The sequence below is a fragment of the Notolepis coatsorum genome, assembly GCF_963971535.1.
Source record: "Notolepis coatsorum genome assembly, chromosome: 14".
Lineage (NCBI taxonomy): Eukaryota > Metazoa > Chordata > Actinopteri > Aulopiformes > Paralepididae > Notolepis > Notolepis coatsorum.
The window spans coordinates 105,790,748-105,806,256 of NC_140178.1; the positions used below are offsets into that span (position 1 = coordinate 105,790,748).

Consider the following 15,509-nt stretch of genomic DNA (forward strand, 5'->3'; position numbering starts at 1 on the left):
CATAACGTCGTACGCCGTGATCTGGCAGAATTCGCATGAACTTGAAACCCGTTGTATGACGTTATTGGCGGAGAAAGTGTTAAGGTTGTGCATGTAAACGTAGTCACTGAAGAGGGGGTTTTAAACAATCAGCCAGGTGGGGGCGCTGATTGGGAGGGAGGCGGCTACAGAGCAGCAGAACAGAGGAGGAGCATGCCTTGCTGAATACCTTGATAAACACCAGGGTTTCTACATGTCACACGCCAACATTATGGGAAACGTGCTTACAGTCAGTGGTGGAAGAAGTACACAGTTCCTTTACTTAAGAAAAAGTTAAAATACCCAGATCAATTTGTACTCTGGTAAAAGTAAAGGTCCTCCATTCAAATTATAAAAAAAGTAGAGAAGTATTTGCTATCTACAGTAAAAGTATGCACTCTACATGATGTTTGTGTATTCTAGTGCTTGGGAGCATTCAATACTTGAACTATTGACCTCTAAAGTGGTATGTGGTCCAGTTATGCTGCTCTGATGATATCCTCTTGAAGTTGACATGCTTCAAATGTGAAAGTATATATTATTCTTCATACATTTTTGCCATGTTTTCTATGCAGAATCTTTTTTTAAGTAAGAAGTAACTAGTAACTGATGGGTTCAGATAATGTAGTGGAGTAAAAAGTACAATATTTCCTTTGAAATGTAGTGGAGTAAAAGTATAAAGTTCCCAAAAATGAAAATACTCACGTAAAGTACAAGTAGCTCGAAATTAAATTAATGCTTGTATATCTAATTTTATGTTGTTATGTTTATGTTTATGTGTATGTTTAAAAAATAATAAAAAAAATAAAATGTAAAAAAAGTAGCTCGAAATTGTACTTAAGTACAGTACTTTCCACCACTACTTACAGTCTTCTCCAGAGTCAAAATACTTAAGTTACTTTCCACCACTACTTACCGTCTTCTCCAGAGTCAGACAAGAAGATGGACACCAATCTCCTCTCTGTGCGTTCAGTAGAAAGCTATCCGGCTGCGAGCTAGCCTAGCTTAGCAGAAACAGCTAGGCTAGTGGTCCTTATCCGCTTGCATTAATTTGTGCTAAGCTAGGCTAGCCTGCAGCCGGATAGCTTTCTACTAAACGCACAAAGAGGAAACTGGTGGGGCGCCCGAGTGGCGCACCACATACAGCACTACGGTGCAACACGGCCGACCCGGGTTCGACTCCTGGACCCAGTGATCTTTGCCGAATGTCTTCCCCGGTCTATCTCCCATTCCTCCTCTCTCTCTCTCTCTCTACCGGACTGCCCGGTAGCAAAGAAAAATCAATAAAAACCTACAAAAACATAACTTGTCCGAAAGGACAAGTAACATTAAAAAGAGGAAACTGGTATCTATCTTCTTGTCTCTCTCTGGAGTAGACGGTAAGCGCATTTCCCATAATGTTGGTGTGTTACTTTAAACCGATAGTATATGACCTATATGGCCAACGACAGCCAAAGCAATGTTGTAGCTAGCGGCATACACACTTCTCATTGCTTGTTTTGATGTCACCATAAGACAGCCGGGATAATTAAAGTACATTACATTTTTTTCTTGAAATTCTCCCAATAAGCAAATAAATTCTCCCAACACCGTTTACCTGAGACAAAAGCTGACGAGCCTAAAAGATATCACTGGAGGATTTTCAACCATCGGTTTGCATTACCGGTACTTACCCAGAAACTCAAGCCCAGTGATATACTACAGTAGCCATTATGGTTATTGAAATAACTAACTTATCGTGTCAATAAGCAAAGCACAGCCTTATCGGTGAGCGAAATCAGCACAAGTGCATAATGCGAAGGAATACTGCTCTAAGACAAGCGTGACTTCTGTACTAGAAGGCTGTGAGCATTCAGTTTGTTTACCAACCAGTGAAGTATCAAGTATCGGCCTGCTCGAGCGTCTTTCCTCTACCTATCATTAGGTTTCAAGAAAACATGCTGAATTGTCATCATAACATGCGTTTATGTGGAGACCGAATGTTAATTGGGAGTTCTTGAGAACAGGAGCATGATGTGTTGATTGGCAAGATGAGTCCGGATCAGAAATAAAAAGATGCATCATGTTTTGACACATGATTTGTGGTTTCTCCAAAAAGCAACTAACAAGAGGGGTTTTCGACCATCTTGTAGCGCCATCTGGAGTCTTTGCAAGTACAGTAATACTTTTCTACGACTCTACTCAAGTACAAACGTTACCATGTTGATGGAATAATGGCAGAACGTTGATGTGTTCTGTGTATCTACTGTAGTTTGTTTTTAATAACACGGATGCAATAGTTTTGGGTTCCAACGAACCCAGTTTGGTATATTTCTCCTCTGCCGCCTCCAGACTGCACTTAAGATACATCAAAAACCCTCAATGACTACATGCATGCGTTTAGGAACCATTTGAAAAGGAATAATTTTGTGGTCAGAGGCAGATTATTAAGGTTATGTTCATACTTGGTAGCTCTATGCCCGGGAACGGCGCTTGTTGTTTGCCTGCTATTACCAACAAATAAACACCACGTTAACATAGACACAAATAAACACCACGTTAACATAGACACAAATAAACACCACGTTAACATCGACACAAATAGACTTCACATGACAAACACAGGACAACAAGACTTGGAAAATCCTCTTTATCCCCAATGAAGGGAATCTTCTTTTTTGTAATCTTTTTATTCTTCTCATGTTCACCAGGCTTAGATCACTATTATGGTTAATTACAATTTTTATTATAATGGTTTATTATAGTTTGAGAAATGTGAGTCTGCTGGATCCTTTGATTTGAACTAAAAGAACATTTTCCAAGTCAAAAAGGTAACAACGCAGGTAACAATGAAAATATAAGAACAAATAATACGGGGGGGGGGGGAGCAAACATTTTAGATTTTTTTTTTAAATAATTTATACTGTGGAGTCAATTAGCCAATGACACAAGTATCCGATCATGTTCCTTCAGAATCAATGCTCAAAAACAGCCTGGTCAGGGAATGGACTCTGGGTCCATGTGTTAAGATACACAAGTCACGTTAGTATTCCACTCAAAATATATATTTTTTTTACAGCTCAATATCTTTTAAAGATGCAGATCAAAGAGTTAAATCTATGTCTACTTTACTTTTCCGTCAGCCAGTAGTAGCAGCTTGTCAAGGCTAAGGTTACAGCGTTAGTAGAGGCCGCGTATCTGTGAGTTAACAAGGTGCAGCAGACACGCAAAATCACCAGATTCACCTGATCGGTTTGTTGTCGTTTCATTTGGCGTTTTAGAAGAGAAGACAAGACTCGTCAGCACCAGCAGGTTAAACATCAGGCCTACATGACGTGGACTTACACCACTCATCTTTCCAAGGGTTACAATTATTCAAATTATTTAATTAAAAAGGATTCTCGCTGAATGTCATCGTGTTAAACTACTATCGGTGGGCAACTATTTTAATAAATAGGCATACCTAATCCAAGGGGACAATATACAGGGTTCCCACAGACATTGCAAAATGAAATTCAAGGACTTTCAAGTACTTTTCCAAGGGGCATTTTAAAGGGGCATTTAAAAGGATCCAATTTACTTTTAAATGCGGTTTTTATTTTTATTGGAAAAAATCTGATAAAATATTTATGGCTTTCCGACAATTAGTTACAATTAAGATAAAAAAAAATGCAATTTCTTAATTCAGAACAATATGATCATGGATGAACAAAAACCTTCAATGCGAATGGTTGATTTGAATTCCAAGAACTTTTTAAGCACCTTGTTTAAAAAATGGGCTGAGGAATTCCAGGCCTCAGCTTTTTTTTGTCAAAAATCAAGCACTTTAAGCACTTCAAGGACCTTGTGCGAACCCTGAATATAGTATCAGCGTAAGTATAATTGACAGGAGGGTCGACTACTAAAAACGTAAGAACGCTACACAAGCTTACAGGGCAGCTCCAGGCCTGGGTGGCCCGAGGTGTTGCGCACGCAGGGCGGGGAGTGTCTTCCGTCGGCCATGTCGGACTCCGAACACTGGGCCTCCCCGTGCATCACGGCCAGGCCCAGGCGCAGCCGCTCGGCGTAGGACTGGGCTCTGCGGGGACAGACAGCGAGAACAACACAGTACAGAAATGTGGACGTCCCTCGTCCCGGCAACCTCAGTTTTTTTCCCAAGGGGGAATAATAGTGGTGATGTCTGTGTTTTTTTTGTTTTTGTGGAGAGGTTACCTCTTAGCTGCCGACGGGGACTTTGCCACAATGATGGCATTTCTGTAATCTGGGATCTGATGGGGGACACAGGGGGAGTTGATTTCAGTAGCTATAGAAATAGCATTTTTCATACAAGAATTGCAGCCCAAAGTGCTTCACCGCAGCAAAATAGAGACATAGGCATAACATTTACATAAAATGTACAGAATAAAAGTAATGCATAAAGTGCAGACGTAGAAAGAATAGACAGAATAAAGCAGTGCAATAAAAGAGCTTTCATTTACAATAATACACAGTGTGGGTGTAATAAGTCTGAGTGGCAGAGTGCATTAAAAGGCTAAGGTGAAGAGGTACGTCTTTAGCTCATGTCCAGAGGCAGGGTGTTCCATAGCTTTGTTGCATAATTAGTAGGGGTGTAACAATGCATCGATCCTAAGGTGACGATTCAACTGCATCGATTTGAAAATCAATTAGAATTATATTTTTATAAAAGATATGTATATATAAAACATTTATAGGTCGATTTCTTTATTGACCTATAGTCCATTCATGCCGAGTGAATCAGTTCCCCCAGCCACATTTGTGTATTCAACATTTTTGGGGGAATTAACTGATCGAAAATGTATCTAATCGTGGTCAAATGAAGAGATTTCATGATGCATTGAATCGTTGCCTGAAGAATCGTAATCGAATCGAAGTGGGGTCAAATATTTACACCCCTAATAATTAGCAACGGCTGCATCCACGGTTTTCTTTTGACTGTTGTACTGCAGTAGCATCAGATACTTCTGACTGTTGTAGTGTAGTAGTAGGTATCAGATACTCAATTGTTCGTTTGTGTGTCTGTCTATTATTATGTGTGTTAACAGTTTACACATGTGTTTCCCCAGAGCTATACGACTGTATTCATTACATACAGGACCCCAGTGTGGGGGAAATATGGAGCTTGTCTCCTCCCTCTGTCTCCCATCTTCTCAGAGAGGATGTGTCTTTATCCCCTCTCTTCCCCCAAATCTACAGTTTATGATGTCCCCCCCCCCTCCTGACTATAAAGGAGCCCCTCTCTCTGATTCGCTCTCTTACTTCCTGGTGTCCTAGCTAGTAGCCTGGAGGAGAGCCTTCCAGCCATACTCTCTATAACTATTTTGTATTGATACTATCCTCCGAGTTGATCAATCGTATTAACCGGATCCATTCGACAGAGTAATATTACATGTTCCCCACACCAGGAAGACTAGACTAGATGGGAATCCTAATAAAACAAACAGACAAACACAGCGTTCAGAAGCAGCTTCACCTCTTCCTGGATGTACTGCAGCAGGAAGGGGGAGGCCCGCAGGTTGTCCACTGGAAAACTGAAGAAGCCTTGGATCTCCTTCTGATGCAGGTCCATGGTGATGATGTGTGTTAAACCTTGGGAGTAGAAGAAGAAGATGATGATTACTTTATTGTCAATGTAAAAAAAAAATTATTTATCCTAGTTACACATACACAGTTTTCATATCCCTCCTAGTTACACACAGTCCTCATATCCCTCCTAGTTACACACAGTCCTCATCCGTCCTAGTTACACACAGTCCTCATATCCCTCCTAGTTACACAGTCCTCATATCCCTCCTAGTTACACAGACAGTCCTCATATCCCTCCTAGTTACACACAGTCCTCATCCGTCCTAGTTACACACAGTCCTCATATCCCTCCTAGTTACACAGTCCTCATATCCCTCCTAGTTACACATACAGTCCTCATATCCCTCCTAGTTACACGTACACAGTCATCATATCCCTCCTAGTTACACACAGTCCTCATATCCCTCCTAGTTACACATAGTCCTCATATCCCTCCTAGTTACACACAGTCCTCATATCCCTCCTAGTTACAGTCCTCATATCCCTCCTAGTTACACATACAGTCCTCATATCCCTCCTAGTTACACATACATAGTCCTCATATCCCTCCTAGTTACACACAGTCCTCATATCCCTCCTAGTTACAGTCCTCATATCCCTCCTAGTTACACACAGTCCTCATATCTCTCCTAGTTACACAGTCCTCATATCCCTCCTAGTTACACACAATCCTCATATCCCTCCTAGTTACACATACACAGTCCTCATATCCCTCTTAGTTACACACAGTCCTCATATCTCTCCTAGTTACACAGTCCTCATATCCCTCCTAGTTACACACAATCCTCATATCCCTCCTAGTTACACATACATAGTCTTCATATCCCTCCTAGTTACACACAGTCCTCATATCCCTCCTAGTTACACACAGTCCTCATCCGTCCTAGTTACACACAGTCCTCATATCCCTCCTAGTTACACAGTCCTCATATCCCTCCTAGTTACACAGTCCTCATATCCCTCCTAGTTACACACAGTCCTCATCCGTCCTAGTTACACACAGTCCTCATATCCCTCCTAGTTACACAGTCCTCATATCCCTCCTAGTTACACATACAGTCCTCATATCCCTCCTAGTTACACGTACACAGTCATCATATCCCTCCTAGTTACACACAGTCCTCATATCCCTCCTAGTTACACATAGTCCTCATATCCCTCCTAGTTACACACAGTCCTCATATCCCTCCTAGTTACAGTCCTCATATCCCTCCTAGTTACACATACAGTCCTCATATCCCTCCTAGTTACACATACACAGTCCTCATATCCCTCTTAGTTACACATACATAGTCCTCATATCCCTCCTAGTTACACACAGTCCTCATATCCCTCCTAGTTACAGTCCTCATATCCCTCCTAGTTACACACAGTCCTCATATCTCTCCTAGTTACACAGTCCTCATATCCCTCCTAGTTACACACAATCCTCATATCCCTCCTAGTTACACATACACAGTCCTCATATCCCTCTTAGTTACACACAGTCCTCATATCTCTCCTAGTTACACAGTCCTCATATCCCTCCTAGTTACACACAATCCTCATATCCCTCCTAGTTACACATACATAGTCCTCATATCCCTCCTAGTTACACACAGTCATCATATCCCTCCTAGTTACACAGTCCTCATATCCCTCCTAGTTACACAGTCCTCATATCCCTCCTAGTTACACAGTCCTCATATCCCTCCTAGTTACACACAGTCCTCATATCCCTCCTAGTTACACAGTCCTCATATCCTTCCTAGTTACACACAGTCCTCATATCCCTCCTAGTTACACACAGTCCTCATATCCCTCCTAGTTACACGTACACAGTCCTCATATCCCTCCTAGTTACACGTACACAGTCCTCATATCCCTCCTAGTTACACACAGTCCTCATATCCCTCCTAGTTACACACAGTCCTCATATCCCTCCTAGTTACACGTACACAGTCCGCATATCTCTCCTAGTTACACAGTCCTCATATCCCTCCTAGTTACACACAGTCATCATATCCCTCCTAGTTACATACAGTCCTCATATCCCTCCTAGTTACACAGTCCTCATATCCCTCCTAGTTACACAGTCCTCATATCCCTCCTAGTTACATACAGTCCTCATATCCCTCCTAGTTACACACAGTCCTCATATCCCTCCTAGTTACACAGTCCTCATATCCCTCCTAGTTACACAGACAGTCCTCATATCCCTCCTAGTTACACACAGTCCTCATATCCCTCCTAGTTACACACAGTCCTCATATCCCTCCTAGTTACATACAGTCCTCATATCCCTCCTAGTTACACACAGTCCTCATATCCCTCCTAGTTACACAGTCCTCATATCCCTCCTAGTTACACAGACAGTCCTCATATCCCTCCTAGTTACACACAGTCCTCATATCCCTCCTAGTTACACACAGTCCTCATATCCCTCCTAGTTACACATACAATCCTCATATCCCTCCTAGTTACACATACACAGTCCTCATATCCCTCTTAGTTACACATACATAGTCCTCATATCCCTCCTAGTTACACAGTCCTCATATCCCTCCTAGTTACACACAGTCCTCATATCTCTCCTAGTTACACAGTCCTCATATCCCTCCTAGTTACACACAATCCTCATATCCCTCCTAGTTACACATACAGTCCTCATATCCCTCTTAGTTACACATACATAGTCCTCATATCCCTCCTAGTTACACACAGTCCTCATATCCCTCCTAGTTACACAGTCCTCATATCCCTCCTAGTTACACAGTCCTCATATCCCTCCTAGTTACACAGTCCTCATATCCCTCCTAGTTACACAGTCCTCATATCCCTCCTAGTTACACACAGTCATCATATTACTCCTAGTTACACACAGTCCTCATATCCCTCCTAGTTACACAGTCCTCATATCCCTCCTAGTTACACAGTCCTCATATCCCTCCTAGTTACACACAGTCATCATATTACTCCTAGTTACACACAGTCCTCATATCTCTCCTAGTTACACAGTCCGCATATCCCTCCTAGTTACACACAATCCTCATATCCCTCCTAGTTACACATACAGTCCTCATATCCCTCTTAGTTACACATACATAGTCCTCATATCCCTCCTAGTTACACACAGTCCTCATATCCCTCCTAGTTACACAGTCCTCATATCCCTCCTAGTTACACAGTCCTCATATCCCTCCTAGTTACACAGTCCTCATATCCCTCCTAGTTACACACAGTCATCATATCCCTCCTAGTTACAGTCCTCATATCCCTCCTAGTTACATGTACACAGTCATGATATCCCTCCTAGTTACACACAGTCCTCATATCCCTCCTAGTTACACACAGTCCTCATATCCCTCCTAGTTACACACAGTCCTCATATCCCTCCTAGTTACACACAGTCCTCATATCCCTCCTAGTTACACATACAGTCCTCATATCCCTCCTAGTTACACACAGTCCTCATATCTCTCCTAGTTACACACAGTCCTCATATCCCTCCTAGTTACACACAGTCCTCATATCTCTCCTAGTTACACACAGTCCTCATATCTCTCCTAGTTACACACAGTCCTCATATCCCTCCTAGTTACACACAGTCCTCATATCTCTCCTAGTTACACACAGTCATCATATTACTCCTAGTTACACACAGTCCTCATATCCCTCCTAGTTACACAGTCCTCATATCCCTCCTAGTTACACACAGTCCTCATATCTCTCCTAGTTACACAGTCCTCATATCCCTCCTAGTTACACACAATCCTCATATCCCTCCTAGTTACACATACAGTCCTCATATCCCTCTTAGTTACACATACATAGTCCTCATATCCCTCCTAGTTACACACAGTCCTCATATCCCTCCTAGTTACACAGTCCTCATATCCCTCCTAGTTACACAGTCCTCATATCCCTCCTAGTTACACACAGTCATCATATCCCTCCTAGTTACACAGTCCTCATATCCCTCCTAGTTACACGTACAGTCATCATATCCCTCCTAGTTACACACAGTCCTCATATCCCTCCTAGTTACACAGTCCTCATATCCCTCCTAGTTACACACAGTCCTCATATCCCTCCTAGTTACACACAGTCCTCATATCCCTCCTAGTTACACATACACAGTCCTCATATCCCTCCTAGTTACACACAGTCCTCATATCTCTCCTAGGCCTAACAAAATTAATAATTGGTTTCAGGTTGGTTGTCAGTTTGGCCATGGGTAGGTAGGGAATTTATTTTATTTAATTTTTTATTTTATTCTTTCCCACGGCGACTATGGATAGGGAATTTCTTTATTTAATTAAAATGTTCACAACAACATGGATGCATGTACTCTGCCAGCATGTTTAATATCCATAATACTAAATGTTTGACAAAGATTTCTATGAAACTTTATTCTTAAAAAAAAAAAAAAAAAAAAAAAAAAAAAAAATTTATACTTTTTTTTTTTTTAAACTCATAAAATATATTGGGTCGCACCTAAATCGGCAGGGTCGGTCGGCAACCTGAAACCAACTATTAATTTTGTTAGGCCCTAGTTACACACAGTCCTCATATCCCTCCTAGTTACACACAGTCCTCATATCTCTCCTAGTTACACACAGTCCTCATATCTCTCCTAGTTACACACAGTCCTCATATCCCTCCTAGTTACACACAGTCCTCATATCTCTCCTAGTTACACACAGTCCTCATATCCCTCCTAGTTACACACAGTCCTCATATCCCTCCTAGTTACACATACATAGTCCTCATATCCCTCCTAGTTACACACAGTCCTCATATCCCTCCTAGTTACATACAGTCATCATATCCCTCCTAGTTACATACAGTCCTCATATACCTCCTAGTTACATATACAGTCATCATATCCCTCCTAGTTACACACAGTCCTCATATCCCTCCTAGTTACACACAGTCCTCATATCCCTCCTAGTTACACACAGTCCTCATATCCCTCCTAGTTACACAGTCCTCATATCCCTCCTAGTTAGATTGATTGATTGATTGATTGAAAACTTTATTAACAGATTGCAGAATGGGTACAATACAGTACAGCTCAATACACACAATTGTTAAGGGGATGCAGACCAGAGAAAGACTTTCGTCTTGTTTACATCAGGGTCCCCCATTTTCAATTCATCAGGACATATATGACATACATGACATACAGATAGTCAGTACTGCTACATCTATACATTTATGACATACCAGATTTGCAAATACAGTACTGTTTGTGATACAGAAGGAGTCAAGAAAAGGGAGTATATACATTTGACGTAGAAACTGTACATTGGAGGAGGTTGGGTGGGGGGGGGTTGGGTACATTGGGATATTGACAACCATACTGGGTAATTTACATTGGAGGTGGTTGGGGGGGGGGGGCACACTGTATAAACAAGTAAAACTGTACATTGAGGGGGGGGGGGGGAGACACTGTACAAACAAACAAAATTGTACATTGGACTATTGACAAAACCAGGGTTGGGTTAGGATATTTACAGGGGCCAGTGTTGAATTGCAGTCTCCCGTAGGTGTCCCTTGAGAGAGGTTTTGAAAGTGGGTAGTGATCCACATTCCTTTACAGCTTTGGGTAGGGCGTTCCACATTGATGTGGCATAATTGCGAAACGTGTTTAGTCCCTTATTTGAGCCGAATCTGGGTTTGACATGATTTGTGGAGCTCCCTCTGGTGTTGTGATCGTGGTATTCACTGACCTTTGGGAAGTATTTTGACATGTACATGGGTACCTTGGTCGTGTAGTGTATCTTGTAGACCAGGCCCATTGCAAGTTGCTGTACTCTGTCGTCTACTCTAAGCCATCCTAGGTTGTCAAAGTGGGCAGGGGTGAGGTGGGTTCTAGGAGTAAGGTCAAGCAGTAGTCTGACCAGTTTGTTTTGAGATGTTTGTAATTTTGTTTTTAGCGCCTTTGAGGTGCTTTGGTACCATGAGGTGCAAGCATAGTCGTAGTACCCCTGAATGAGTGCTCCTGCCAGAGTCTTCAGGGTATTCTTGTTTACCAGAGAGGAGATCCGGTACAAGAATCGAGTTCGTTAGTTGACTTTTTTTATTACATTGGATGCCATTTTGTCACAGGAGAGATTAGCCTCTAGGATGGAACCCAGGTAGGTAATTTCATCTTTCCTTGTGACAATATTGTCACCCACTGTAACTGAGAAGCCGTCGGTCTTGCTGAGTTTGTTATTTGAACCGAAGAGAATGGACTCTGTTTTGCCCATGTGTAATGATAGTTTGTTATCAGCGAGCCATATGCAGATTCTGCCTAGTTCCGAGCTGAGGGTTTTTTCAACCTGTAACTTGTTCTTGTCAAAGACCAGCAGGGCTGAGTCGTCCGCAAACAGGAACAAGTTGCAGTCACAAGCTGACGACATGTCATTTGCATAAATTAGGAACAGTAGCGGTCCTAGTATGCTTCCTTGTGGAACACCACAGCTCACTGTGAGGGGGGGGGATAGGGTACCGTTTACCTCCACCATCTGTTCTCTCCCCTCCAGGTAGGATTGCATCCAGCTCACTGATAGACTATCAAAACCAATTGCTTTTAGCTTGTCAATCAGAATGGAGTGATTGACCGTGTCAAAGGCCTTTTGTAGGTCCAGCATGACCATGCCGCAGTATTTGCCTGCGTCCACCTCTTGTTTGATGTGGTCATTCAAATAGAGAAGGCATGTGTCAGTGGAGTGGGATGTTCTGAAGCCAGATTGGAATTCGTAGATTAGATTTTTTTCCGCTAGGTACTTTTCGACCTGTTCGTAGACTATTTTTTCCATGACTTTCGAGATGGAGGTGAGAATAGAAACAGGGCGGTAGTTGCCTGGGTCTAATTTGCTGCCCTTTTTGTGCAGAGAGGACACAGTCCTCATATCCCTCCTAGTTACACACAGTCCTCATATCCCTCCTAGTTACACAGTCCTCATATCCCTCCTAGTTACACAGTCCTCATATCCCTCCTAGTTAGACACAGTCCTCATATCCCTCCTAGTTACACAGTCCTCATATCCCTCCTAGTTACACACAGTCCTCATATCCCTCCTAGTTACACACAGTCCTCATATCCCTCCTAGTTAGACACAGTCCTCATATCCCTCCTAGTTACACACAGTCCTCATATCCCTCCTAGTTAGACACAGTCCTCATATCCCTCCTAGTTACACACAGTCCTCATATCCCTCCTAGTTAGACACAGTCCTCATATCCCTCCTAGTTACACACAGTCCTCATATCCCTCCTAGTTACACACAGTCCTCATATCCCTCCTAGTTACACACAGTCCTCATATCCCTCCTAGTTACACACAGTCCTCATATCCCTCCTAGTTACACACAGTCCTCATATCCCTCCTAGTTACACACAGTCCTCATATCCCTCCTAGTTACACACAGTCCTCATATCCCTCCTAGTTACACACAGTCCTCATATCCCTCCTAGTTACACACAGTCCCCATTGCCTTGTCATCATTATACATTATGTGTATTCCTTCAGACAGAGCGACTTACAGCCAGAGCAACAGGAAGAGTTTAAAGCTCAATTTCTAGTATCACCAACCGGCCAAGTGGCCAAACATTAACAGCACTGAGAGCAAGTGGTCAACGCTCGGGTCAGTAGCCTGAGAGTAAGAGGCTTCAGATACAGCTAGTCGTGTGTTTTTCCGTACCTGCTTTAGCTAACATTGAAGCTAGTAGCTTGCAGACTATGGAGCCCCTCTTCCTCATCTTGCACTGCTTGCTGTAGGGGAAGTAGGGAATGACCCCGATGATGTTCTTTGCACAGGAGGTCTTGAGGGCGTAAGCCATGACCAGCAGCTCCATGATGGCCGTGTTGACATCTCTAAGAAAGATAAAATAGTAACACAGGATTATGTCAGGATTATGTCATCTTTATAGATCAGGTACAACAATGTGTAGTCATAAATAGCTTATTGTGGAACGTTAACCCGTTCACTACCACACCACAGTAGGTTAACCCCTTCACTACCACACTACAGACGGTGGCAGTGAAAGGGTTAACCTTCTGTATTGTCGCGGTGAAAGGGTTAACCATTTGGTAGTGTGGTAGTGAAAGGGTTAATGCCAAGTATAATTTATTTTCAGCCTCAGATGTATCATTTGTTTTGATTATAAGTGTTTTAGGTCCGCCTCTCAGAGCACAGCCAGAGGGGGCGTGGCCTTCTGTTCACAGCCAGAGGCTGAGGGGGCGTGGCCTCTCAGAGCACAGCCAGAGGGGGCGTGGCCTCTCAGAGCACAGCCAGAGGGGGCGTGGCCTCTCAGAGCACAGCCAGAGGCTGAGGGGGCGTGGCCTCTCAGAGCACAGCCAGAGGCTGAGGGGGCGTGGCCTTCTGTTCACTCTGAGCACAGCCAGAGGCTGAGGGGGCGTGGCCTCTCAGAGAACAGCTAGAGGCTGAGGGGGCGTGGCCTCTCGGAGCACAGCCAGAGGCTGAGGGGGCGTGGCCTCTCAGAGCACAGTAAGAGGCTGAGGGGGCGTGGCCTTCTGTTCACAGCCAGAGGGGGTGTGGCCTTCTGTTCACAGCCAGAGGCTGAGGGGGCGTGACCTTCTGTTCACAGCCAGAGGCTGAGGGGGCGTGGCCTTCTGTTCACAGCCAGATGCTGAGGGGGCGTGGCCTTCTGTTCACTCTGAGCACAGCCAGAGGCTGAGGGGGCGTGGCCTTCTGTTCACAGCCAGAGGCTGAGGGGGCGTGGCCTTCTGTTCACTCCGAGCACAGCCAGAGGCTGAGGGGGCGTGGCCTTCTGTTCACAGCCAGAGGCTGAGGGGGCGTGGCCTTCTGTTCACTCCGAGCACAGCCAGAGGCTGAGGGGGCGTGGCCTTCTGTTCACAGCCAGACCCTGAGGGGGCATGGCCTTCTGTTCACAGCCAAACCCTGAGGGGGCGTGGCCTTCTGTTCACAGCCAGACCCTGAGGGGGCGTGGCCTGCTGTTCACTCTGAGCACAGCCAGAGGCAGTCGTGTGGCAGCGAAAGGGTTAACCTTCTGTAGTGCGTTTGTGAAAGGGTTAACCCTTTGTCATGTTGCAGTGAAAGGGTTAACCGTCTCTAGTGTGGTAGTGAAAGGGTTAACCTTCTGTAGTGTGGTTGTGAAAGGGTTAACCCTTTGTCGTGTGGCAGTGAAAGGGTTAACCTTCTGTAGTGTGGTTGTGAAAGGGTTAACGCTTTGTCGTGCGACAGTGAAAGGGTTAAACGGGTGCAGTGTTGGGTTATTAGTGGTGACGAGGGTCACGGAGTCAAGTACCAGAAAGGTGTTTGTCCCAAGCAGTGGAATACACTCTTCTGAGGTCATGTTTCATTCATTAGAGTGATCCATTCACGGAGGGCCTGTCGTTCTGTGGTGGGCAGACGCAGAGCTTTACAACCGCCTTTTGCAATGTAATAAAATGTCAAACATTTAAGACGTTGTTGCTTGCAGCTGTTGCAGCTGTCCGTCCACTCAGCCGTCTGCAGCCGGCACACAACGCTGAGCGGCACTGAAGACAGAGACCACATCATGACTCAGTCCAGTCCAGGATCCATGTTAAGGTCTTATTGTGTGTTTTATCCATAGGTATAAAGTACTTGAGTAATTGTACTTCGTTACACTTAAGTACTGTTTTTGGGGATTTGTACTTTACTCAAGTATTATTAGGTTTGGATACGTGTACTTTTACTCAATTACAATTCAGAGGAAAAAAACAATACTTTTTACATTTAAAATGCAGACCTACAAATCTTGCAGGTCCAACCATTTTAATTAGTGCATTTGTTTCTCTGGCCGAACCAACGTTAACGTTATTAATCCTGCGGCCGCAATTTATTTAAAAACAGCCAATCAAATCCCCATCAATGGAAAATGAACCCGCCCATACCCCTGCTGATTGGTCCTTGTGCAAGACTAGAAAGTGG

At 43.8% G+C, this 15,509-nt stretch overlaps 1 protein-coding gene across 3 annotated transcripts in view; it reads right to left on the minus strand.

Annotated features, from left to right (window-relative positions):
• Nucleotides 1-15,509, minus strand: part of LOC311241025 (phosphoribosyl pyrophosphate synthase-associated protein 1) — a 41,313-nt gene that overhangs the window by 10,920 nt on the left and 14,884 nt on the right. Inside the window, exons 5-9 of one of the 3 annotated variants that reach the window (XM_084329688.1) lie at nucleotides 13,275-13,447; nucleotides 5,489-5,604; nucleotides 4,210-4,265; nucleotides 3,930-4,075; nucleotides 2,463-2,501 (exon numbers count right to left, since the gene is read on the minus strand). In XM_084329688.1, coding sequence (XP_084185814.1) covers nucleotides 2,463-2,501; nucleotides 3,930-4,075; nucleotides 4,210-4,265; nucleotides 5,489-5,604; nucleotides 13,275-13,447 — 530 coding nt within the window. Of the gene's footprint in view, nucleotides 1-2,462; nucleotides 2,505-3,929; nucleotides 4,076-4,209; nucleotides 4,266-5,488; nucleotides 5,605-13,274; nucleotides 13,448-15,509 lie in introns of all 3 variants that reach the window. The other 2 variants (XM_084329687.1, XM_084329689.1) reach the window with 2 other exon arrangements.